Source organism: Delphinus delphis, chromosome 16, assembly GCF_949987515.2.
Source record: "Delphinus delphis chromosome 16, mDelDel1.2, whole genome shotgun sequence".
Taxonomy (NCBI): domain Eukaryota; kingdom Metazoa; phylum Chordata; class Mammalia; order Artiodactyla; family Delphinidae; genus Delphinus; species Delphinus delphis.
In genome coordinates, this window is record NC_082698.1 from 38,775,131 (window position 1) to 38,802,712 (window position 27,582).

Genomic DNA, 27,582 nt, shown 5'->3' on the forward strand with positions numbered 1-27,582 from the left:
GATGGTTTACTGACCTCTGCTCACGTCCATTAAGGGATCAGCAGTTACCCCCAGGGTAAATGTTGACTTCACAGCCCACTTACCTTTCTGGAGTCATGTTTTCTCATTATTTTTTTTGTTTCTTAGTATTCCTCTTGTTTTCTTTATTGATTGGAAAATAATGCACTCAATCATTAAAAGTTACATTTATCCTCAGAAGATGCACCAGAGGGAAATTTTATAAAATATGTGAATGTAAAGGAGTCGCCAAAGGGACACTGCAATTATGGATCCTTAATATTTAGGTATTTGCTCAAAAAAAGCAAAACTTTAGTTTTCAGGAAAGAAAAAATGAATCAGCAACACATGTTGATACTTTTAAAAACTTTATAATGGTGCTTGAAAATTCAGTTAAAATCATTTTACCATCCTGGAATTACACTAGTCATCACAATATTGCATTATTTCTCATTTCATGTGATTTATGATTCTACAGTGCCCATTATCTTCCAAACCAATGATTATTTTCCCAATGAATGAATGTTGTAATTTTATTCAGTATATATAGATAGATCACAGAGTTTTATAAAACATTGTACTCAAAGTACAAAAATAAGTGCTTTATGCATACTCTTTAATACTGTTTTTGTTTCTTGGTACCTCAGCTAACTAACTTCACATAAATAATGTCAATAATAACAAAAAGGAAAAGAAGAGATTGTTTAACATCTAGAAACTAGAGATACATTTTGCTGACAGCATGCTTTTCATTAAGAGAAGAGATAATAATATCTGGCTATATTGCAGTCAGAAAAGTAGAAAAAAGAACTCATGAAGAAATAGGGATAAAAATGCCAATAATTACATCACATATTTGAACCAGTGATAATGACAGATTGATTTAATAGACTTATCTGCAGCCTGTGAGCCCAAAAATCCCTTATAAATTATTGTAGAAAATGCCAAGTTTCAAAATAAATTTACATTTGAAAATAGGTATACTTCATTGTAAATCATTTACTGCAAAAAATATAGGTATAGATAAGGCTTTTTACGCAGAGTTTTTAATTTTATAAACACAGGTATATTTAGAAAATAGAAGTTGTTAATAACCAAACTGTTTTCAAGTAAATAAAAAGCATGAGTCCCTGCTCATTAACATCATAAATCAGTATGTGAGTTTGTCAGCTCCATGTTTTAAAGCTCCTTCTGGGTCTCTAACTAAACTTTTTTCTTCTTTTTACATTTTTGCATAGTCTTTTATATTTCTTCTGGGGAAAATATTTGAAAACTCATTTTACTTAAGTAGCAATAATGATAGATCAAGAGTTAAATTCGTCTTTAAAAAGGCTTACTACACGAACCTAGTGTTTGGCAGTGATAGTGGAAACAAGGTTTAGAACAGAGTCGATTTATTTTGGGGATTCTGACTAAGTGACAAAACTTACCAGATGACACACTTAAATACGTGCAATTATATTCAGTTTTAAAAACTGCAGAATGGATCACTAGACTGTGTACCCCACTGAAGGAAGAAATTTTTTAAAATAGATTTGTGTTCACAGTTTCTGGCATAAGAGTAGGTGCATAGTAAACACAGACTGATCATACATTCTATGAAGAATAGTTTTGTGGGTTAATAGCAATAGAGACTGTAAACTTTGTTTAATTCTCAATATTAGTAAAGAGAATAAAGGAAGAGTGAAAAGGAATTCCTGTTAAAAAGGAAACTATCTGTTAACATTATTTTCCATTAAAAATAATAAATTCTTTATATGGGATTATATGATGATTTGGGGTGAAAGATAGTTGATGAGCAAACATAATGGTGAAGTTAAATAGAAGGGAGTCAGTGTTTGAGCAAATCTGGAAAACACAGAAGGAGGGAAAAAGACATCCTGCCTCTTAATATGAAGATTCACACAGGAAGTCCTTTCTGGTTTGAGGTGTAGGTAGCTTGGTTCCAGGAAGAAAGAACCCAGCAAATGCTCTAAGACCCTACTAATGCCCTCTTGACCTTGACAGGCTAAGCACATGCCCCCAAGAGCTATCTTTCATCTTTTCTTCTGCACCATGTGGCCAAGTGGCTGCTAGCTCTGTCAACAAAAGGCAGAACTCAGGACCCAGAGCCCAGGGGCAGTGGGAAGAAAACTAGGACCAGCAAGGGGCAGTAGAGGGTCAGCTAGATGGGGAGTGGATTGAAGAGTGGAGGAGAAGATGTTGCCTTCCTCTGTGTTCACCATGATCCTACCCCAGTCAGAAAGAAGTGGCAGGGCCTTTTAGTTTAAGCTGTATCTGCTCTAGAGAGGATAAAGCCAATTCTACAACAATAAAAAAAACAAAAAGAGCCATAAAAATGGGGTCACTGTATAATCTGTTGTCTAAACTGAGACAAAGTTGAGAGTAAGGGGGACAGTTGTTCATTTTAATTGTTGATTGTTAATATTTATAGTGGGACAACAGACATACGCCTGCACTGTCCTGGCAAACCAGGATGTATTGTCACTCCAGAGAGATGGTGTTAAACCATGAGTGGGGTGGATGCTCTTCTGTCTTCAAGAAATTCCTGCTGGCAGCTAACTTTCTTTAAAGACCTGTTTCTTGGTATCTCTCCTCCCCTTAGACAAAGTACCATATGTGAAGAGAGAATGGGCTATATTCTTTTTCCTGATTTCCCTCTCAAAATAGGAGAAACGTCCACAAGGGAGAGGTGATGCAGAAGAGTTCTATATTTTATTCCAGGCACTTTTGAATGAATGGAGGCTCTGGTTTCCTAATTACTTTTTACTTCTAGATCGGTTATGAACTTCTCTTCACTATTAGCTAAACTATAAGGTGTTCTTTTATCTTTCCTACAAAACTGAGGGTAACTGGGGATGCATAAAGTCTGCCGTTTCCCATCAATGAGTCTGTGTGTTCAAGGTATACATTGCTGTCCCTATTGAATTTGTTCATCCTATACTCTGTATCAACATTGTAAGAAAAAGCTGGCTTTTAAAATGTTGGACATTTTGGGGGCAATAGAATATTCTGTACCCATTCTTTATTGAGTAAAAAAAAAATTTTTTTTAATGTTTTACTCCATAAGTAAAGAGATAGGTATGGAGGTCAGAAAAAAATCTTATTTTCCTAATAGTTTCACTAATTACAGCAGGACTTGCTTTGCTTTGTTCTAATGTTGGCAAACACAAACATACAGTTTGTGGATACTTTCCACTTTCTATGAATATGTTCTCATTAAACCGAGAGCATTTTCAAGATGTCACTAGAATGAAGTGAAATTTCAACATCAGATTTGACAAAACCCAGTAGATAACCATTGCCTGTCAGGTAGGAATGTCTGTTGCCTAGTTTCTCTTTCAATAAGTATTTTAAAATTCCTAAATTATGCTATTAGTATTTTCTCTTAAAAGTGTTTATCATAAAGTTCACTTATGGTGTCATATTTGAAACTTAGTTTTGTCTTTAGCAGATGTCTCTACAATATATAAAAATATATCTACAAAATATAAAAACCTAATTCTTAACATAATTCTCTAGGTTAAGTTGTAGCTATGTTTTCACCCCCTGGAAACTTCTATATGAGTGCAAGGGGGGAATACATGATCATGGCCTTGTGTGAATATCGGGCACATTGTTCCCTTTTAGTTGTAAGTTACTTTCAGGAAATCTGGGACAGGGCTGGAGTTGCACAACAATAATAAACTTTATCAAACTTTGTAGCTTTGAATACAAGACAGTTTACTGAAAATCCTAACTTTCTTTATTGACCCTTATTCTGCGAAGGCACCCTGGAAAGTTTCCCTGTCCCCATGAATTCAAATTGTGACCCAGCTGCCCAAGAAAGAACGATAAGATAGTCATTTAAAAATATAGCGAAAATTAACATAAATTAAAAATTATATTGAAGCAGTATTTCTGAAAAGCTAATCTGTGTGATTGGAAGAATGTTTTTGTAAAAAAACTTTTATGTAAGACTAAAATTTCCTGCATAGCTATTAGCAATACATAGCTATAATTTAATTTCCATCCATCATTGGAAAGTTAAACACCTGTGGTTTGGAAATACGTTCTCATTTGTTAGATATTTTTTGAAATACGTTCTCGTTTGTTAGATATTTTTTGAAGTCAGTGTTTTCTTAACACGAGGTAGCTTTCTAGCAGCATTTTGGGTGCTGTCACCCGAATATCGTGTGGTTTGGCGTGATACCAGCTTTGGGCGGGGATGGATGGGTGTGGATAGTCATCTAGGAAAATTATGTTTTGTGGCAGTTAAAGGCAGTTCTAGCTAAATTAATGGGGTGGGAGAGGAGTATAGCAATTTAAGAAGAGGAAGCATTTTTATAGATAAGAAATTGATATCTAATCTCACTGCTGTTTCATTTCCTCCTAAGTAACATAGGGCTGATTTTAATTCTCATTAAACTATTAATTACCCAAATTTAGAAACCCAATCCTAATTTACTAGATGTTTCTAAATTATTGGTTTGGGTATTTTGTTGTTGTCACTTAGTGGGTTGACTCATTTTAATTTTGTTTCTATGAAGATTTTCTTCTATTAAGCATTAAAGTAAGAAATAGAAAAAGATATTGATACACAAGGTATGATAGGTATTAAATAAATGCTAATTGGGCTTCCCTGGTGGCGCAGTGGTCGGGGGTCCGCCTGCCGATGCAGGGGACGCGGGTTCGTGCCCCGGTCCGGGAGGATCCCACGTGCCGCGGAGCGGCTGGGCCCGTGGGCCATGGCCGCTGGGCCTGCGCGTCCGGAGCCTGTGCTCCACAACGGGAGAGGCCACAACGGTGAGAGGCCCACGTACCGCAAAAAAAAAAAAAAAAATAGTGTTAATTTCTGAAGTTCAAAACTATAAACATAATGCAAAATAAACCTTTGGTTCTACGCTTGATTTTTTTAAAAATCCCAATTTTTAAAGTTTCAAACTCATCATAACAGGAGTTGCTCTACATTACTTAATTTGGGCAAAGGCAATGCAAACATATGGCATGACGAACACATTGATACTTTCTATGATTTATGTTCTAAATGGAATTCTCTAGATTTTACTAGAATAAAGTAAGATTTCAGCAAAAAATAAAATCACATCTACTCACTTGAATAAAACTAGTTCTCAGGAAGTAAATGTTATGAATACTTGTGACTATTTTCCTTGAGCAAGTAATGAGGTGATATTCCAGTGGTAATTTTCTTGATACTTTGCTACTATTATATATTTATGTCTCTGCTCTTAATCTTTTTAAAAAGTGATTATGATTTAATCTGGAATAATGATTTTTTTTCTCATAAAATGATTCCTGTATTAACTAATTGTTCATTTTGATTAAATTTAAAACTCCTCTGTATCATACCTTCTTTTTTGCATATACTAGATATGCAGAGTGCCTTTTTATGTTTATTTTCAAAAATTTTAAAGAACATTAAAACTTTTGTTCTTGGAATTTGGAATGCTTCTTTGGACTGATGAGCAATTTGCCTGCCCCCACTGTAATTACTCTCCTTGAGTATGAAAGCAGATCTGTGGAGGAGTGTAAATTTGGACCTAAGAATTGCTTAAGGAGGAATGTTTCACTTTCCCATACTTAGAATTAGTTTGGCCCAAGAATTAGTTTGAAGCCAGTATGAATTATATTCACATTCATACTTTTCATGAGATGAACATATGTAAAAATATCTGGCTATTTTAACTTAGACAATTTTTCTTGCATTTTTCTATTTAATAAAAGTGAAATAAAAAAGTATTAAAATACCAGCTTACCCTTTCCCCTCCCCATATCCTCAAGTTCATTCTCTAGTAGGAGAGAGTGGCATGGCCATATATATACTACCAAATGTAAAATAGCTAGCTAGTGGGAAGCAGCCGCATAGCACAGGGAGATCAGCTCCGTGCTTTGTGACCATCTAGAGGGGTGGGAGGGAGGGAGACGCAAGAGGGAAGAGATATGGGGATATATGTATATGTATAACTGATTCACTTTGTTATAAAGCAGAAACTAACACACCATTGTAAAGCAACTATACTCCGATAAAGATGTTAAAAATAAAAAGTATTAAAATAGAGTGGAAATACAAAGAATACAGCAGTTCCCAAACTTAGTTGTACACTTGAATCAGCTAAGATCTTTAAGAACAATCAAACAAACAAACTGATGTCCGGCTCAGATCCCAAGACATTCTGATGTAGCTGGTATGAGGTGTGACCCTGGCATTGGCAGTTTGAAAAGCTCTCCAGGTATTTCTAATGTGCAGTCAAGTCTGGGAAATATGAAAAGCAAAACAAAGCTGATAGCATGAGGCCTTTCAGAGTTTCAGCTGTAGCCTTGAGGCCTTTGATATCAGATTGGAGTTAGTAGAACAGAAAGGTTACAAGGACTCTTAATTGTTGTTGGAATTTACCTGATTTCCATTGGAATCTGGCCTGATTTAGGGGTCACAGAATTCCATTCAAGAGTTGACAGATTTTTCTATGCTTTGGTGTTTATGTCTTCCCTTTAGTCTTGCAGAATTTTACAAAAGCCAAGGGAAATGGAAATCTAGTACTGTATGTCTTAAACCACTAATGAGACTGGAGTGGTAGTAATAGGTATTTTGTGTTTGGACTTTGATTATTTCTGTTTTGAACAAAAAGCCATCATTTATAAGTATGGAAAGAAAGCAGTGCCTTCTCCCCAGTTTTTGTAGCACACTCACCTCAGATGTTCTAGGGAAGAGACCCAAAACTCTAGGAGATTTTGATAAATAACACCCTTGCTGAATATCTGAAAAATTGGCTTCTAATAATAATCAGTGATGGATATAAAGTTCTCCTGTGATAACTTCAAAACCAAAGGACTCAGATATGGTAAAGCTGTCTGATACTTATTGAAAGTAAAAGGAAGAGAAGGCGGTGGATTTCTCGTGAGATTTAGTATAAGTGGGTTAGATAGTCCAAGGCTGAACCCAGGTTAATAACTGTCTCTGAATGCTGGATGGTGGGCTGGGTGCTACAGAAACATCATAGAAACGAGAGTAAATCTTCACTCCTCCCTTTGAAATGACTTTTCATCCAATTTGCTGAATAGCAAAAAGTATCATAAATGATATGCTGTAGATTTGATTTTTTTTATGATATTGGAGATGAGCAAAATGAGATTGAGATGAAAATAGATCAATATGGACAAGTCAAAATGTTTAAAATGAGAAAAAGTCATTTCAAGTTGGCATGACTATTATGGTGTGGGCATCCTTAGGAAGCGTAGGAGTTCTAGGGAAAAAGAGGTGTGGGCTAATGAGTTTAATAAACAGTGGGCCTGGATTTGTCTTAACAATAGCTGTAACATAGCACATCAATTTCCTAGTCCCCAGGGGCTGCAGGGGATGAGAAGATCCTGACCTATGACAAATTGACTGGATGGAATTTTCAGACTGAAATGATGCTGACTCCATTAAACCTTGGATAATCTCTCACGAGGTCCAGGCTGTGAGCCATGGGAGTGGGCAATGGAAATGTGCTTTGGAAATGTGCTCATGCAGTGGGCAATGGGAAATGTGCTTTGAAAAGCATCTCCTACGGTCCCTCAGCCTTTTGTGACTTTGTGTATTACAAAAGCAGCTGTAAGCCAGGGGTTAAGACTCTGGAATTACTTGGCCCCCTTGGTTGTTACTGGTTGTCCAGGTCTGCTTAGCCCCTGACATCTTGCTGGCTAAAAGATCTCTCTCCACTCTGTCAGGGTTTGTAAACATACTCCCCAGACACTCAGGAACCTTGGAAGAACAACTCTGGGGGGCAATTGCTCTTTAGCTTCCTGTTAGATAAATGGCTCCTTAACATTGGATTTCATTAGAAATAAAGTTCTCATATCATGATTCTACAGTTAGTATCAATGTAAGCTGTACAGTCTCAGGAAAGGCATCACTCTGGGACAAGTATTACGTGTGATCATTAGGGGACCGAGTTAGAGGTGTATTTCTTCTAGATTGAGTTTTGTGTGTTTTATTCTTAAAAGAAAGATGTCTTCAGAAGGTTCCATAGCCATCCCCTTGGGCAGTCACTGCAAAAGTGGGGTAGACCTCATACGTTGCATACGCTGCTAAGTCTTGTCCCAGGGTCACCGCTTGCTTGAGCTGGGCTGCAGACACAGATGCAGCTGCGTTAGGGACAGCATAGCCTGGAGGAGAAGGCAGAGAAAACTTCATGAAAGGGATTCGGATTTGCTTCCTTTTGGCTTACGGTCTTTATGAAAGATGAAAATTTAACGTATTGCTTAAAGCCAAAAGTTAACGTGTACATTTTAAAAGGTGCCCTCAGGGGATGTAATATCTGGACTCATTGAGTAGGGAAGAGTCTTCCTCAAAGTGGGGTCGACCATTTATATCAGTATCGTTTCACTCTTAGAAAACTGGCAACATGGGGGATAGACCCCAAGAAACAGAAACTTGACAGAATGCGGAGCTGATTAAAGTTTGATGTCCAGAACTTTTTCAGAGGGTCTCAGAACTTGTAAAGGAGGGGAGGCAGTTGATGGGTTGGCAAGGAGATCGGGGTGGGCCCTGTGGGTCTGGTTCTGCTGCATCCCCACCCTCACCTAAATAGAATATTAAAAACCATTGCCTTTACCCAGGGAGGTTTGTAGGGACTGGGTAGACCAATAAGAGAAGTAGTTAAAGTTTTAGCGTATTTCTATATAGCACCATAAAAGCACATACCTAGGGTGTCCACATTTTGGTCTAAATGGATAGGACAAACAATACCTCACCCCACCATCGAGCTGTGTTTGATGTATGCAGAGGTCTTAGTGCTCGTCCTTACTGTCAGAGAACTAAGGGGCTTGAGTGATAAGGAAATACTCATGTGCTTTTGTATTGCTATCATGTCTAGCTGATTAATACTTTTGAAGAAAAGAGCATAATAGCTATTATCTAAAAGCAGTATTTCCCTGTTAATGTCTTAGACCCAAATCTGGTTATTTCTGAGATGATCCCCAAATTGTGAAAGAGGATGAGAAAAAGGGAAAAAGTATGCTTAAGCAGAAAATGGGGACCTGATTTTAAAAAAGAAAAGAAAAGAAAGAAAGCGCATTTGGTTTATGTGTTGTGGAAGTCCGCCTAAACCCAGGCACATTGATTTCTTTCTGGTGGCTTCTCAGGAAGTGGTAGTGGGAAGCTGGCTGGACTATTTGTAAAAAAATTGAATCCCCTCCTTGGCTCGTGCACTTTGGGCAGTAATGCTGACTAACGTGCTAGTGAAGTTTGGTACCTTTTCCAAGGATATGAGAAATATGTTAACAATTACTTTCATAATTTTGGAAACAGTATTTCTAAAGTAAGTAAGTAAAATACACGTGTATGTGCGTGTGTCGCGTAGGTTTTACCTTTAGGGATTTTGAAAAGCAAATTGAATTTTCTTTTTCAATTTGGCTAATTTCTAAAGTACAAGAGCATTTGTGTTTTAAATAGATTCTTCCCTTGGAGGCTATTATTCTTTACTTGACTCCATAGCAAGTTATAAAAGATCTTCTCAAATTCTTAGGCATTCCCAAGGCAATTCTCATGCTCTAAATAATTTTTTATTTCTTGTAGGAGCAAATAAAAGTGAGGATAAGATAAAATATTTTTGGGCAAAGAGCAAATCCTTTCCAATGTAAAAGCAAACTTTAAAATTCTCCTGGCAGTGGCTCATTTATTTTTATAGTACATTAATTTGGTGTCTTTGGGGTACAGCTTTCTGCAAGACAGGGCCTTAACTTTTTGCAAGAACTGAGAAGCCTGGCACAAGACACCCCGTTTCATGGAAAGCAAGCACGGCGCTGATGGCTGCAGCACAGCCCAGGAAGGACCTGGCCCTCGGCAGCCGTTGCCTTGATAACCTCGAAGGGGTGCATCACGCATCTTCTCCACATTCTAAGAGCAAAGCTGGAATTGAGGTCACATTTGTGTGGGAATCATGCTTAGTTTCGGCTTCACTTGCCAGGATGGAGGCCACATTTGCAAGTTTTGAGAAATAAAAGGAAATGAGAGCCAGCTCAGGTGTTATGGATGTGACGTATATAGCAGTTCTCATACCTACACAGGACCAATATATGAATTAATCAATTGATAGGAATGTCTTATTTCTAGGTCTAGTCAGAACTCTCTGATTTGGGCTTATGGGAGGAGGTGTGCCAACACAATGACAAGTCAGAATGACAGATTTCTTCGAAAGAACCTAAACTTTTATTACCAAGAAAGAGTGGAGTTGCTCAAACTAACTGCTGAGGGAAAAATTTCCAAAAGAAATTTCTTGTCTGGTCCTCTTTAATCTCTAGAGGATTCATTTTTAATTAGTAGCATTTGTTGTAGGTACATAATAAATGGGGAAAAGTCTTTTAAATGTGACCCTGAAGGCATGTTGATCTACAGACAGACTTTAAGTAATCAGCATATGCCCCAGACCTAAATTATAGAACAGATAAAATGAGCCTGATTAGCCACTTACTGAAATGGTCTCTCTTGTTCATTTTCTCCATCTCTCTCTCTCTCTCTCTCTCTCTCTCTCTCTCTCTCTCTCTCTCTCTCTCTCTCTCACACACACACACACACACACACACACACACATAGAGTTTTCGTCTTAAGATAATTTTTAAAAATCCGATCTACACGTTTCTTTCAGAAAGCAAAGCAATACAAGTAGAATTGAGTAGAACTGAAGATTAGAATTGGGGAGAGAGTCCATGGATTGCTTAAAAGCTGATTGGCCTTGGCCAAATGACTTAATCTTTCTCTTGATGGTAGTTGGTTTCTTCATCTGTACAATGTGCGTGATGATAGAACCTGTCTCTTGTGGTGTCATGAGCATTGCTGAGATAAGTCAGTGCCTGGCACATAGTAAGAGTTCAAATAAACATCATCCACGAATGTAGTAGTAGTAGAATGTGGTAGTTCTAAACTCTCTTACTAAAAGTAAAAACCCAAACAAACTAGACGCAGAGAGATTGATTCATTTAAGGTCACACAGCTGCTTATAGCTGAGCTGAGACTAGACCCTCCTCTGCTGCCCAGCTCAATTCTCTTGCCTTGTTAATGGCTCGCTCATCGGGCAAATTCTTTTTGGTCACAGGTGGTGTAAATCAGATTTATTGTAGTTGAAGTTCACAGATAACTCTGTGAGTCCATGGTCCCAAAGAGGGTCTCCCAAACACTCTCTGCAGGGTGCCATTTCTGGCATTATTTTTCCATACCTGGAAATGCGGTAGCAGAAGCGGCAGCAGCAGCTGCGGTCTGGGCATCGGCTCCATCGGTGGGGATGCCCAAGGTCTGCAGGGTGTACTCGGCTGCATATGTCTTTGCTTCATCCACATAGGCACTTAGCTTCGGGGGTGTGAAAGGGTGGCTGGAAAGCAAAGTCAGTCAGGGTGTGCATTTTAAACTTATGTAGCTGAGACAGGTGAAAACCTAAGGCGCTGTTCACTTTTTTGATCGGATAATGGAATTTTGCGTGGGGACTTATCACTCTCTGCTTTTAAAGCTTCCAGATATACATGCATGTTGGAGCATTTGTGAATGGACCTAGAACATCGGTGGACGATGACATTCCTGGAGCGTACTTGCAACTCATTGTAAGTTCTTTCTAATGTATGTGTGAAACAGGATGGTTCCTAAAACATGTAGAAATGCAGGCTCAAGGTAAAATTGAGAAGGTGATAACCACTAATAGAGAGGTTATAGCTTTGGTTCAAAACTTAAATGGCAGGGCATGGTGTTATTAGGTATAAAAGGGCAGTTTCGTATGGTTCAACCCAAATACTACACAGATAAAAGGATGGGCTATAGTTTTCACTTCTATTACACTTAACCTCTGCAGTTTTCCATTGGTTGGTGAGAGTACACAGTCTTCATTGTCTATATGAAATTTAGGGGCTTTGAGATGCTAGTCTCATAGCTGTCACGTATATCCCAAATACACATCTCAGCGTTTGCACTGAATGAAAAATGAGTAGGTTGTAGACTTGAATATTTATCTTATTTAGATAGCGATAAAATACACTTAATTTACAAGACTCATTCTAAAATCGAAATGATTAGGAATTTGGAGAAGTTACACACATGACAGGATTCTGGCTGGACAGGGCAGGAATAGTTATTTTGTATAAGAAGAGTTGTCTTTGATCTTGTCCAATGGCAGAGTGCAGCTGATATACAGGTTGTCCCCAGTTATTTTTCTGACAAACTTCTTCTAATATCTACAAGAGCAAAAAAAAAACAACAAAAAAGTGACTTCCCTTCCAAATATCACATTTGCATTATTTCTCTAACTTTCAGGTTTTTAAACTTGAATCTTCAGAGTTTAAGCAAATATAAGAAGAGATAAAATGCCACATGGTTTAATGACTCATAAAATTTAAGATGAACTCAATTTGAACTCCATTTAAAATGTTGTGTCTATTAATTCAGGAAAATCATTTTCACACCATTTATTCTAATACACTTTTAGTTTAGTCCATTAGCTCTAACTTTTTACCAATAGTTTAATGTACAATTTGTTTGGTATATTTATTCCGTTTTTTACAAAATTGATATTCCAGGGCTTCCCTGGTGGCGCAGTGGTTGGGAGTCCGGCTGCCGATGCGGGGGATGCGGGTTCGTGCCCCGGTCCGGTGGGATCCCGCGTGCTGCGGGGCGGCTGGGCCTCTGGGCCGTGGCCGCTGCGCCTGCGCGTCCGGAGCCTGCGCTCCGGGCCACGGCGGTGGGGGGCCCGCGTACCGCAAAAAAAAAAAAAAAAAATTGATATTTTAGCACTCTGTAGCTGGATTTACTCATTATTACCCTGAATCCTTCTGTTTATAATGGTTTAGAGAAAATAACCTAAGGATTTATTCCTATTTCATGTCATTTGTCATACGGTTTTAACTTTACATTTTCATAAAAATAGAGTTAAAAAGTTTAATGGGTTAGTATTTATTGATGAACATTAATAGAGGGGTGTTGAGGGGCTTCCCTGGTGGCGCAGTGGTTGAGAGTCCGCCTGCCGATGCAGGAGACATGGGTTCGTGCCCCGGTCCGGGAAGATCCCACATGCCACGGAGCGGCTGGGCCCGTGAGCCATGGCTGCTGAGCCTGCGCGTCCGGAGCCTGTGCTCCGCAATGGGAGAGGCCACAACAGTGAGAGGCCCGCGTACCGCAAAAAAAAAAAAAAAAAAAAATAGAGGGGTGTTGATAGTTGCAATGTCTTTGTTTGGCAAAACACCACTTCTGGCTATTTTTATGATCTGATTTTTGGAATCTTCCTTCATGCTTCTTTCCTCTGTCATTACTCCAAACCAAACCTTGCCTGAAGGCACATATTTTCTTCATGCCGAAGCCATTTCTGGTGGCCCACAAGCCCTGATGCTCCCATTGGTCAGCAGATCCAGTAAACTGTGCAAAACAGGGAGTAAGTCCTAAAAAATAACTCTTGGGACAGAACAGTTCCCAGGTTGAGTCTGTGGAATTTCTCATCTCATTTGCTGTAATGCTTATCCAGCTGTAATAGCATGACATTTTCCAGTTTATTGAATTTATAGATTGCTCCTATCTCCTCTATTAACTGTTGCTTCTTAATACTCTTAGTTTTGTAGCATCTCTTGTCATCTACAAACTGTTCTCTAAGATTCCTGGGCAATAGTCAGTTACTTGAGCGGGCTGATATTCTGCCTGCTCGTTTGTGCCCATTGTGCAAACACATGTAAAGGATTCCACGTCTAACTTCTGACTCTGCAGGGCAGCCTGCTCTTCTTGTTGGAAGTTCATAACTCCACCATGGAGTTGTCCAGGCTCCATCTATGCTGGTCGGGGGTGGCATGGCCCTTAATTTCTAAGATACAGTTGCAGAAATTCAGAGACAAATTAATTAAGAAAAACTTCCATTAGTTGATAGAGATAGTTACTCATATGTTACTGTATATATTTTTTTGGTACATTTATTTTATTTATTTATTCATTTTTGCCCACGTTGGGTCTTCGTTGCTGCGCGCGGGCTTTCTCTAGTTGTGGTGAGCGGGGGCTACTCTCTGAGGTGCGCAAGCTTCTCATTGAGGTGGCTTCTCTTGTTGCGGAGCATGGGCTCTAGGCACGTGGGCTTCAGTAGTTGTGGCACGCAGGCTCAGTAGTTGTGGCTCACAGGCTCTAGAGTGCAGGCTCAGTAGTTGTGGCGCACAGGCTTAGTTGCTCTGCAGCATGTGGGATCTTCCCGGACCAGGGCTCAAACCCGTGTCCCCTGCATTGGCAGGTGGATTCTTAACCACTGTGCCACCAGTGAAGGCCCCATATATTACTATTAAGCATGACCAATTTCTAATCTGGATTTAATATAAAACCAGAGATCATTACTCATGCTATGGCAGTTCTTAGAACTATTACACAGAATTTATGACAATGATTATTTTTTATTTTCTAAAAATATTTCTGGGTATCCTAGTACTTTAATTAGGTTGTGTATTTTAGGTTTTAACCCAAGATAGATTGGATTGACTAGCTTTTGTGTTTTCTGAGCAAAGCTCCATCATGGCACTTACTAGATTTTATTGTAATTATTATGTGTCAGGATCCTCTCACTGGATTGCCGTGTGATTTTAGATGGCAAGGGTTGTGTTATATTCACTTTTCCATCCCCAGAACCTAGCACAATACTCGGTGCATAATGTGTGCCCCCCATATGGTTTTTGAACAGACACATGATTACTATTTACCACTCTGATAGGCATCCCTTAAAAAAGAATTGTATGGGGAGGGGTAGCAGAAACTGTAGATGAGCTAATTCGTATGTATAAGAAAGCCATTAATACACCAAAAACAAACAACAAAACCCAGTCAAGATGAGATTTTAGAAAATCAAGTTTTCTACTTGATTGCAATCATAAGGCTACTCCCATAAATTTGGGGCTTATACCTTTGGGGTGGGAGTTGGGAATTTTCCTTTAGGATATGCAAACTGTCACTCTGAACAACTGGATATTGATTATTCAGCCAAAGTGTCTCTGCAGAGAGTCCAGCATGTACTGCATGTCCAGAGGGGACAGTGTAAGGGTTAACACAGATCCTGTTTTGTTTTATTTTTAACCCTGTTGTTCAGTTTCCGTACTGGAACAACTTTTATAACTTTTAACTTTCCGATAATAAAATCATAGCCTCATGCAGAAACATGGAAACTTAGAATTGTGAAGTGAAAGCAAAAAATTTACCTTAATGTTACTGCCCAAATACAGTCATTGTAGATGACTTGATTCGATATGGCTGATGGCATCTTATAGTTAATATGAGTAATGATGCACCAGAGATAGCACAGTGTTTTCTCTTGGACACAGGGCTTCCAAGGAAAGATGTTCTAAATGATCTGTTCATTCCCTGTCATGAGTGCTCTTCATTTGCCAACCAGCCTTGCTTCATTTTATTCTCATTTAAGGTATTGGTTGATCATTCCTGGTAGTGCTCAGAATCCTTGCATTTCAGTGGAAGATTACTTAAGATGTCAAATTTCATAATTTTAAAAAAAAGAGTCTAAAATGAAACAATTGTACTCAACACCCACTTTTCTCTCACAGTACATTATGTTGATTGGCCGCTATATCTATTTAATAAAACAAAACAAAACAGCAGCTGAAGTAGGGATCAAGTCAAATCCTTTGACAAATGGTGAATGATGGTCTCTGGCCCAACTTATACAAACTATCCAAGCTATCTCTGGAATAACGTTACCTACCTGTGGAGCAAGTTTAATTCCTTGGGGTTTTAAAGTGACAGGATTCATTGGGGTGAGCTCCATCCCAGGCAAAAGATCATAGAGTTTGTCTTCTCTCTTGTCTCCTTTGACCTGGTATCCTCGACCCAGGCCTGTGTAAGCCAAATAGCCACGGCCGCCCAGTCCTCTCACTCCCGCAGCCCCTACAGGTACATTCATGTAAATTTCTAGGAATGTAAGAAGGCATTAAACCGAATCAAACCACCAGAAAATCACCCTGAATCTTACTGTAATGGAAAAGTTAGCCCAAGTCACATTGATTATTTCCTTGAAGACAGATAGAAAACTCCAGGATTCTAATGTAATGAAACTCAACATAAGATAGGGTTCACCACAGGTGTCCTTTTTTTTTTTTAACTGTCTGTAGAAGAAAGCAATACTATCAAAGCTATGGATAAGTACACGTGCAACTTTAAAGCTTTGGTACAGAGAAATTTTGCAATTTATCTCTTCAGTTAACCTTTCGTTGACGTTTTTCTGTAGACTGATAAATGTTGGGAAGGTATTTATTAAAACATCCCAGCATAATATGACCACATGTATTAAAATAAGTCTTGCCTTTTTGTCTTTGATCAGTAAATTAGAAATGAATTCTAGTTTCCCTAATATTCCATTCGTGATGGCCTGCTGGAAAACCAACATTTAGAAAATGTGTTTTAAAACTCACCATTTTCTCTCTTATATTCTATCAATGTGAGGCTTAAATTTCCATTGAGTTTCATTAATAGATTCCTTTTGATTTTTTGTTTTGCCACATTGCTACTTTGATTTCCTATTGGTGGCATAAAGAGATAAAAAATTAAATTGATTACCCTTCATCCATGAATATCATTCATTGATTCCTTTCTTGTTATAAGACAGGTATTTTTTCCCTTGGAGTGAAGTTTGTTTTTTTCCTACATTACAACTGGTTGACAACTTATACTTAATGTAGGGATTGTTTAATGATGCGATTTTAGATTATAAATGTACAGTGTTTTAATGACATAATTATCAAACCTATAGACAGATCATCTTGAAGGAAATCCTGAAGATTTCTTTTACATTACAATTTTGGGTGGAGTATTATGAGTATGGAAATTTTAAGGCTGTTGAAGACTAGAGTTCCTAGGATGGTCAATTCAGTTCTCCTGAAAAATAGTAAAACACAGTAAGATAATTGTTTTCACAGTAATCTGGACATGCCCCTTTGCTTCTAGTCAAACCCAAGAATAGAATTAAGTACACAGTTTGCTGTTGAATTGCTCAGACTGGTGTCATATTTGGCAGACAGATCTGAGATTCTGTAGGCATTGGTTCCTAGCAGAACCACTCTGAAGGATCCCATTAGGCAGAGACAAAACAGTTTCTTGAAAATAAAACATGCTTTCCTTATCTTTTACATTTTTTGAAATAACTGAGCTCAGAAAACTGCTTGAACATTTGGAATTCTCACAGGATTCAGCAGGAAAACGTGTTGTTTGGCAGTAAGATTGAGGTCGCGTTTTTTTTGTGTTTTATTTTTCTATTTGGACTTTACTATTTGTTTCCTGACATCCTGGAGAAACAAGTTGATTTCCTTAGTAATGTGGCTTTTTAGAAGGCATAGCACATATTTCTTGGGGGAGATCAGATGAGAGCATCTCATATATCTGTTAAATATATTTATGATGAATTGTGATTTATATATGGATGTGATGGCACTGACTCACCATCCAATACTCACGTGTCTTGATATTTGAGGTAACTGGTTTCCACTGAACCATACTGCTCTCAGTTGGAAGTTTTGTAATGAGTCACATATGACTCCAATATGGTAGTACAGTGATAAGGAAGAAACTAATCATTGTAGACCCGAGTTTTAGTTTGTACACATTTTACGGGCCCATGCAAAGATCAGATGTGTACATCAGACTCATTTATACTATGTTCCGACCAAGTTTTTTCAATAACCAGTTGTAATGTGAAAAAAGATTCATATGGAAGGAAAACTATTGATATCATATTTGATTTTCAATAAACAATTTTCCAGTTCTTGTCTCCCAGTGGACCCGTCCAATTTGTCTAAGGCTATTGCAATACAAAGCATTTGAAATCGCAGAGTTTTTTTCTAAGGCAAGAGCTGATTAATGTTACCTCTAACAGAAGGGGCTCTGATAATGGCCCTGTTGCCAAGATGTCCTTTGGTGGCTGGGAAATGAAGGCTGGGAATTGCTGTGTAGGCCTGGGGGGCATAGAAGACAGGAGCTCCAAGGTAGGCTGTGGTGGGATCATAAACATGGCCCAAGGAGTAGGTGTACTCTCCCTGAAGCATGGTGCCCCTTCCACCTGTTCCTCGGGTGTACCTAACATAACTATCCTTGTCCACTGGTTTGGCTAGGGTCACTTCGATGGGGGACCCATCCAGCACCTGTTTTAGACAGCAAGGAAAAAGCAATGTGAAAAGACATGAAGACAGCCAGGTGTGACTGAGCCCTAGTAACACGTCTCCTTCTAAGTGTTAGTCTAGTTGCTGCTGTGTTTACTGACTGTTTCACTTATATGTGTGAATGGAAAATATTGCCTCTCATATCAGTAAACAAAGGACGTTGCAGCCATTGAGCCATCACATTACATACTCCCCCAACGGTGATCCTGAGGAAACTCAGGATGTGAAAACACAGGATACTGGCCCAAGAGCGCTGAGGTGCATATCAAAGGAATGATTTCAATGAGCACAGACTCTTGCATCTTCCTATACATAGAAAGTGCTAAATTCCTTAACTTGAGATATCTGGCTTTCTTTAACTAACAGTAATCTTTTGGTGTTCCAACCACCTGGTCTTTGTTGCAAAAACTCCTACATATCCTGGCTCTTCTCTTCCCTCTTCGGAGCAATCCCTTAGAGCTATCTGAGAGGCTGTCTCCTGGGCTTGAAGTCCTCAGAATATCCACAGAATAAGACGTAATTCTCAACTTTTAGATTGTGCACTTTTTTTCCATTGACATATGTATCTTATCTTTTCATAGGTTCTTGTTTTGTGTGCCAGCTGAGTTTTCCCTGAGTGGTTTGTTGGTAAATTGCATATAATCTATCAACAGGTTTGACAGTGAAAAATTGGCCACTGTCTATTGACATATTAGTTACAAATGTATTAAGTGAATACAGTTACTGAGACAGAGAATTATGTAATATTTATATGTGATATATATTTTTAATTATCTATTTATATAATTATTCTAAGAAATTTTAGGTTAATTATGGATGGAATATAATCTCCAGTACCTAGCACAGTGTAATGAAGATAAAAGGAAACCAATAAAAGATCTTACCAATTGTTAACACCTTGGCATGGGCAGCATATCAGGCCTTTCCAGCTGCCAGCCAGGTACGTGTCTTACTTCTTGGTGCAGTTATGCAATAGGTGAATTTTTACTGGAAGAGAAGTGAGGCTTAAAAGTGGGGCCCTACTTAAGAAAGAGGAATCATTGAGGCTACTGCATTGTCCCCTGGAGGCGCTTCCTTATGAAGCAACCTTTTGATCTGCTGAACAGCTGGGAACTAACAAACAGGGATGGCAGGGCAGTGCTGAAGTTTCTCAAGTCAGGCACGACTTAAAACTTGTCCTCAAGAATTGTTGAAGTGTTGTTTTTCTGACACATGTTTCTGACATTTTGTAACCAGATCCGGATATTGAAGATAATGGCTGTGTGTGCATCTACAAGTGGGACTTGCTTTTACGTGCTGCCTGCATACACAAAAGATAAAGGTAGCTCTCAACAAATACTTGATAGATGGGTGAATTTCTTATCAAAGGGACAAGGTGTTTTGAGGAAACAGTTGGTGGCTCCTTTCAAATAAGAATGTCGTTTGTTATAAAGAAAAGAAGTGATGTAAAGCGTTCCTGCAAAAACTCCCTTTCACAGCAGCTCATGATTTCATGAGTGATTCAGTGGCTCCTGCATCACTGAAGTCTGCTGGACAAAATTTGTGCTTTATGGTCATCCTGATCATTTTGGTCCGCCTCTTGTTCCTAGTTACATGTATCTACCCTACTTTTTAGTAGCGGGAGTCAGTATCAAATACGTTAGATGGACCACATGGAGAGATAGAATTCAGCTCATACTCAACTCTATTATATTGATGTTGATGTAATTAGAAGAAACAGACTTGGAGTATTAAAGACCTTGGATGTAATTCTTTGTCTTCGGTCCTGTCTTGAGGAAGATAAGATACCCAGATAGGTCTCTGCTTATAGGAACTTCCATATCAAGAGATGTTTTTAATATTTTAACTGCAAAGTCAAATTTCTTACTGTAATAGAGTCTGTTCTGCATTACTCTGCCCCTCTAACCGTGTTTTAAACCCAGTACTGTATTTCACTTATTTGGTTTAGACGTTTCAAGATCTAGGACAATATCTTATTAACCTATATAGCCACAAGCCCAGCAAAATTTCTCTCACGTCATAGACATTCACAAGTATTTACAGAATAAGAGAATAATCACGTGCAAACTTCAATTCATCACCTTTCTTTCCAAATAGTTTTCTCTTCTTGACTCCCCTATCAGCCTTCTTCTGGTCTCCTATATTGAAAACCTATAATGACTCATCTTTATTTCTCACTGCTATATACAATCAGTTGCTTTATCCTTTGAATTCACCCCCCCCATAGTCTTGTATAGAGATCTCTCCTACATTCCATTCCCACCCTTATTCAAGCCCTTATTTCTTCCCATTTGAGCGACTATAATAGTTTTTTAACTAGTTCCAATTACATCGCTCACTCTACTCTATGAAACTTCAATTCTTAAGAGGTTAATTTCCCTAAATTGTTAACATGATCATTACTCCACTGCACAAAAAAAACTTCAAAGCCTCACCTTGTCTAATAAATTAAATATAAATATCCATATGTATACTTAAAAACCTTCATAGTTCCTAGGCAAACTTACTTCTGATTTTCCCATACCACATTATAGTTAAATATTATTATAGTATTTAGTATATATATTTATAATTACACTGAGTATGTATTTAACTACATAATACATGTATACATTGCTATAAAAATATCTAGCTCTAAATATATTAGCTGCAAAGATTGGAAACAATTTGAATACTTTTCCATTGTGATTATTCCAATGTACTTATTTAGCATTTAATTTATGATGATCCCTTCTCAGTAAGCATCATATGTCCCTCAAGAATGTTTTCAAATTGAGAAACTAATCTACAAACTGTTATCAAAGTAATAACATTGTTTTGATAATAAATATAATCATCAATGAAGAAGAAATAATGTTTTGCTTCATAGATATGCAATTAAATATACATTAATTTTTGCGCTGCAGTTTTCCTTTTGTGTTTTGGAGTCAGTACTTCCCCCACCCCCCACCAGGATTCAAACACTTCTGTAGGCTCATAAGCCCAGGCCCCACTGTTTCTGAAGGGCCTGTGCTGGGAGACCATTTATTTGCCCTCCAGATCCACTTCCCACTGGTCTCCAGCCTCCCAGCTCCGGGAGGGTGTTCTGCATGGCATCCTCTTCAGAGTCCTGGGCTTTCTGGATTTTGATTGGATTTGGCCAATGGAGAGGCCTGGCAGGAGGTTGGAGGGAGAGAAAACAGTGAGTTCAAGCTATTTCTTCTCTTGCCTCCCTCTCTGAGAGGTCGCCTTGGCCTGGACGTGTCCACTGGCCAAAGTTCATTACTTTTCTCAGAGACCTGCTCTTTAGAATCCTGTCTCCTTTAGATTTCCTGTTCCTTCTGTAGCCCCTTGTCCCCTTGGGTTCAGGAGTGGGTGAGCCCCAGTTTCCTGCACTGTCTCTTTTAATTCCTCTACCCCACACTCACATGTTTGTAATTAGTCCCTTTGCCAACTGTCTCCTATTAGGACTGACCGATGCAAGGTCCAGCGGGTGAAACAGCCCTATGCGCATTAGGTTCGTAGCAAAGCAATCTACTTTTACTGTCTCCAATCGTATCTTGCTCTTTCCAAATTCTGTGCCTCTGTCTGAGACTACCTCTCCTTTTCCATGTTTTTTCTTTTGGAATTCTGCCCAACTTTCATGGCTTCTCTTAAATATTATCTTCTCATATCCATGAAGTTTTTCTGATTCTTTATGACCCACTCCTCTTTCCTTTGAACATTCTCACCACTTTTTTTTTTTTTCTAAACAAAACTTATCTGGCTGGACTTTGCAAAAGTTCTGCATACTTGTCTTAATCTTACAGCTGACTTTTAGCCCTTTGATAAACATCTTTGGTTTGATCCTTTTTGTATCCCAAACATTATTTAGCATGATAAGTGGTCTACAAAAGCCTTTTAATGTTTATTGGAGTAATAAGTAAATATTATATTGGTTTCTATATACAAATCAGAAGTAAGGATATAGTATTTGAGTTTTCCCCAGACCTTACTCTTGGCAAGGGGAAGAGATTCCAAGGCCTCCAGAGTTTGGAAGATCAAACTCTGAGGGCGAAATGATAACCTTAACATCTTTTTAGATTATCAGCCTCCAAAATCCTGCACTACAAAGGTGATAGTTTCTTCGAAATAGAGAAAACTGAATTGGCAAAAACACCTTGGGATAATCCACTCCAGCTCTCTCTTTGTAAAGAAATTGAGGGCCAATGATATGCCCAAATCAGCCAAAATTAGAGATAGAATTGGACATATGAGCCACATCTCCATTGTATTTTCCATCACTTCTTTTTTGTTCATCTTAGATGGATTGAGGCAGCCATGTCAGAGATGGAGGAAGGCTGAGTGAGAAGGACTTACAGGACTGTTCCCTTGAATAAAACTTCCACACCAAACTTTGATGGAACCTGTACATATTTTTTCTTTGTCCTACATTACCTTCCCATTTAAAGCTTTCATAGCCTCCACCGCATCTTCTCTGTTAGTGAAGTGCACGAAAGCATAGTCTCGGATTTTCTTTACCCTCTCCACAGCACCTGGAAGCAGATTGAAAGTAGCCCCATTAGCAAACCTGAGATAGCATTGAACATGATATATTTAAGCATTTGGCTTCCAAGAATATTTTATCCTTTTTTTTTGGAGACTCTATTTAAGTAAGGAGGTCATTGAAAATATTTCCTGTGTCCAGGTTTAAAATTCTGCACATTCAACAGAATATTTTTTTCTAATTTTTAAATAATACTTATATTCTGCCTTATTATAATTTGTTGTGGATTTGTGTTTCCACTTCCTAGATTATAAGATCTTTGAGGGTAGGAATGGTGTCTTGTTTTGTATATTATATAATATAAAAGATAGTAACTTATACATGGTAAAATATTATTGAGTTGAATTCAATTATTGGTCATATTATAAATATATATTTAGGTAATTACCTTTGAAATTTTATGGCTTTTTCCCCAGAAAAATACCTTGTCTCTTTTGATTTATATAATAAAAAGTGTTAGAGTTAGGAGAGACTTTAGTAATAATTTAATTTTTAATTCATTTTACCTTAATCTATTTATTTTTAACTTAATGATTTGGAATGTAAGGTTCTGATAAGGTATGCAAGATTTATGAGTTCACATAGCTAGGAACTAGAACTCAGATCTCCCATCTGCTTATCTCTTACTCTCTTGATCAAAACAAACAAACAAAAAATAGTTTGTGAAAGAACATCTGAAAACCAAGATAGTTCCTTATGATGCTGTTCATAATATCTAAAAGTTGGAAACAATGTAGATATCTACTAATTCTACCTTGAGGTATCTCTTTTACAGAAGCATTCACACATATGCAAAAAGATCATGCATAGAGGTATTAATTATACGTCAGTTGAAATAGCAAAAATAAAACAATGTCCAATTTCATGAGAGTGATTAAATTTGGTATATTCTTTTTTTTTTTTTTTTTTTGCGGTATGCGGGCCTCTCACTGTTGTGGCCTCTCTCGTTGCGGAGCACAGGCTCTGGACGCGCAGGCTCAGCGGCCATGGCTTACGGGCCCAGCCGCTCCGCGGCATGTGGGATCTTCCCGGACCGGGGCGCGAACCCATGTCGCCTGCATCAGCAGGCAGACTCTCAACCACTGCGCCACCAGGGAAGCCCTATTCTTATTAAATAGCACTAAGGAGTCTTTAAAGAGAACAAATAGGCCTATATATACATGGAAAGATTCAGGGCCTGTTGTTAAATTTAAAAATTTACAAAAAAATAAGTATAATATCATAGCATTTATGGTTTTAAAAATCCCACCTGGCATACATGTGCACATAAATATGAATACACACACACACACAGAAAGAGGACTGGAAGGACAAATATCAGACCATTAGTAGGGGTTACTTCAGGAATGGGGAGAAGAGTTGGGGAGAAGACAGGGGACTTTGATATTTTAATTTATATTCTCCAGTATTCTACAAATATTAACAAGGCTTATTTATATTATTTGTGTAATAAAAAAATAACAAATCAAACTATCCTGTTTTTATGTAGAGGGATTGCTGAATATGTTGATGGTAACGTGTAAAAATAAAGTTCTACTGAGATGGTTGAGCTTTATATTTACATTTTATTATGAAATGTTGCTTACTCAATTTTAAAAATAGAACTTTTGCCTAGAGTGAAGGTAAGATGGAAACTTGTTTAACATTAACCTGTTAGTTTAGCATGTAAATTACCACCTTTTAGTTAATAGTTTCTTGGGTATATCTTGAGAGAACAGGTTTTCTCCTATCTTTAGTTTCCAGAGACAACCTAGGATGGGACCCCATGCCAGGGAGGACCAGAAGAGAGGAGAGAAGTCCTCCTTTTCCCCTCTCCCTGTCAAAGTTCAGTTATCTACCCTCTTAGGTTCAAGGTCACAAAGGCAATTAGGCTTCTACTCTATCATGTGGTTCAATGGCTATAAACTGTCTTCCTTTGCAATAATAGTAGGGTCCTAATGGAAGGATAATTTAAAAATATTGCAGTACTTCTCTTCTCTCACCCCTCAGCATTCAACCCATGACTTCTTATGATAGTGGTTGTACAGAGCAAAATGGTCTGGCTAAGCTGAAAATAAATAAAGGTATTTGAGACCATGAATCATGAGACATGTGATTAACCGAACTTCTAACCTGGTCCGTTTATTCCTTCAGTGTCAAGTGGGGTAATTAGTGTGACTTAACCTTATGGCTTATCTTGGAAATTAAGTAAAATGTGGGCCAATGAGGACCTTTACCTTTCCAGTGTTTGCCCCATTCATCCTCCAGTGCCATCCTCCACCCAGGCTCCACTGTTAGCTCCCAGAGGCATTTTGGTATTGTCTTTACCCTAGATCCTACCTAGTGTTTTGTACACAGGGACTGAAACCGAGTAGGGCCCTCTGGGGCCCCCAGGCACTGAAACCGAGTGGGACCTGGGCACAGAGGATGAGCAAATATTATCAGTCAATTCACACTCCAACTCCTATCATTCACATTAGTTAGGTGGCACTTCAGATGATAATGGATTTTGATGTTCTCAAATTCTGCTTGTAGATATTGAAATCAGCTTGCATTTTTGAACAGTAATGTCCAGCCACACATGCTTTTGGAAATCTTTTTTTTTTCTTTAACTTTATTTTATTTATTTATTTTTGGCTGTGTTGGGTTTTTGTTGCTGCGCGGGCTTTCTCTAGTTGCGGCTAGCAGGGGCTACTCTTTGTTGTGGTGCACGAACTTCTCACTGCAGTGGCTTTTGTTGCGGAGCATGGGCTCTAGGCACACGGGCTTCAGTAGTTATGGCATGCGGGCTCAGTAGTTGTGGCTCACAGGCTCTAGAGCACAGGCTCAGTAGTGGTGGTGCGCGGGCTCAGTTGTGGTGTGTGGGCTCAGTAGTTGTGGCACGCAGGCTCAGTAGTTGTGGCGCATGGGTTTAGTTGCTCTGCAGCATGTGGGATATTCCCAGACCAGGGATAGAACCTGTGTCCCCTGCATCGGCAGGCGGACTCCCAACCACTGCGCCACCAGGGAAGCCCAAGCATAAGTGTTTTTAAAGTATGTTTTGAAAAAGTAGTGTTGTCTGGTATGTCCTACCTGGTTTAATATTGTTGAATTCTTTCTCAATCATCTCTTCAGAGGTAGATAGCATTAGGTTTCTTACATATAGGATTTTCACGGAAGACATTGTGTCTTCATCAACTTCTACTTCTGGTTCTGCCCAGTCTACTGCAATAGGATGTCCCCATAACTGAATTCTTCCTGTTGAGAAAGATCACAAGTACGATTAATTATATAGAAATTAGGACATCATCTCAGTTCATACTAATGGACTTTTAAATTGAACCTTGAGGTCTTGATTGAGCAAGAAGACTAATATTAAAAGAGGTGATTATTGATTTTAAGAGACATTTCAAATAAGACCTGGCTAGAAGGGAGTTCTGTATGACAAGAGGCTTATTATAATGATAGGGTATAAACAGAACTCGAACGTGGTTTAGGAAAAGAATGGATTTAGGGCTCAGACATAGAGTCTAGCTTCCTGAAGCATTAGAAAGGTCATTAGGAAGTATATGTGCTGCGGTTGGAATCTGAGTGATTAGGTACCACCACTGAGCCATCCAAAAATGGTGCATGTGAAGGGTGGGTAGGGCTCAGGTACCCCTAGTTTGTTTTCGGTCGCTTACACTCGGTCAGAGCTCTGATCAAATATATTCCCTCCTAATTCTTGCTTTGTCAGAACATAGACAACTCAGAAATCTGGAGAAAAAGTTATTATTATTTTCCAAATTAAGACAAAGAGCAATGAAGAGTCTATGATGGGAAATTGAACTCATCGTGAAAGGGTAGCTGTTATCCATGACTACATATATATTTATATTCCTATATAACTGCAATTTATTGTCTTGCACTCCACTGTGTGTTTCTCATATTCTCTCAGTCATAGTAACTCTGTGGGGAGGGGAATGACTTTCCCAATTTTACAGAAGAGGAAATGAGCTTTTGAGAGGATACCTTACCCAGATCTATTTCACTTCTCCACTGCTCCCTTTTGTTTTTTGTTACTCAACCCCTGTACCCCTACACAGTACAGATCCATGTTGAAGTGATGAGAGGAGGGTGAGGGTCAACTCAATTTCTTAATTTGATTGGAAATGTTTAAATATTACACAAGAGGCAAGTATTTTTAATCAAAATGCATCTTTTTATTCCTTAAAAAACAGTCAGTTGGGGCTTCCCTGGTGGCGCAGTGGTTGAGAGTCCGCCTGCTGATGCAGGGGACATGGGTTCGTGCCTCGGTCCGGGAAGATCCCACATGCCGCAGAGCGGCTGGGCCCGTGAGCCATGGCCACTGAGCCTGCGCGTCCAGAGCCTGTGCTCCTCAACGGGAGAGGCCACAACAGTGAGAGGCCCCCGTACCGCAAAAAACAAACAAACAAACAAAAAACCAGTCAGTGAAAGCATCTGTGGCATTGACATTCTAAAACTCAAACAAAGGATAGATGCATCCTAATGAGTTAGCGAATCCCAGTGAGTTAGCGGGAGGCTGGCTCCTGCTATCCCAGTTGGCTGGCTACCTTGTTCTGCCTTGTAGCCCAGACGATAGTTTTCTCCATCACTCTTTTCCCCCTCCTTTCCACTCCCCTTCTACATCTCGTTTCCATTTTATTCCATTCCCTTCCTTTCTATGCTTTACATAGACTTTACTAAGGGTCTTATCCCAAAAACCCTAAGGCTCCCAGGTGACTTTGGTTTCTGTAGCTCAGTGGTTCTCAATCTTGGCCCCATAGTAGAAGAGCTTACAAAAATATGGATTCCACTGTGTGTGCTGGACTCAGGTCCTTTCTACCTGCAAGAATAGACTGTTAAATTTTCAGAATTTTGTGAGTCAATTGATGTCACCTTGGTGGCTTGAAATGAACCACAGTGGGAGCGTTAACAGTATAGAAATCCAAAAATATTACAAATCA

At 38.7% G+C, this 27,582-nt stretch overlaps 1 protein-coding gene across 7 annotated transcripts in view; it reads right to left on the minus strand.

The window, feature by feature from the left end:
- Positions 1-332: 332 nt before the first annotated feature.
- The window catches only part of A1CF (APOBEC1 complementation factor), an 81,669-nt gene continuing 54,419 nt past the window's right edge, over positions 333-27,582 (minus strand). For 5 of the 7 annotated variants that reach the window (XM_060034563.1, XM_060034567.1, XM_060034562.1 and 2 more), the window contains 7 exons: positions 25,709-25,873; positions 22,549-22,646; positions 17,841-18,114; positions 15,687-15,892; positions 12,056-12,192; positions 11,191-11,342; positions 333-8,142 (listed from right to left, as the gene is read on the minus strand). In XM_060034563.1, the coding sequence (XP_059890546.1) occupies positions 7,991-8,142; positions 11,191-11,342; positions 12,056-12,192; positions 15,687-15,892; positions 17,841-18,114; positions 22,549-22,646; positions 25,709-25,873 (1,184 nt within the window). In that variant the 3' untranslated portion in view covers positions 333-7,990. The remainder of the gene's footprint in view (positions 8,143-11,190; positions 11,343-12,055; positions 12,193-15,686; positions 15,893-17,840; positions 18,115-22,548; positions 22,647-25,708; positions 25,874-27,582) is intronic. The other 2 variants (XM_069541533.1, XM_060034569.1) reach the window with 1 other exon arrangement.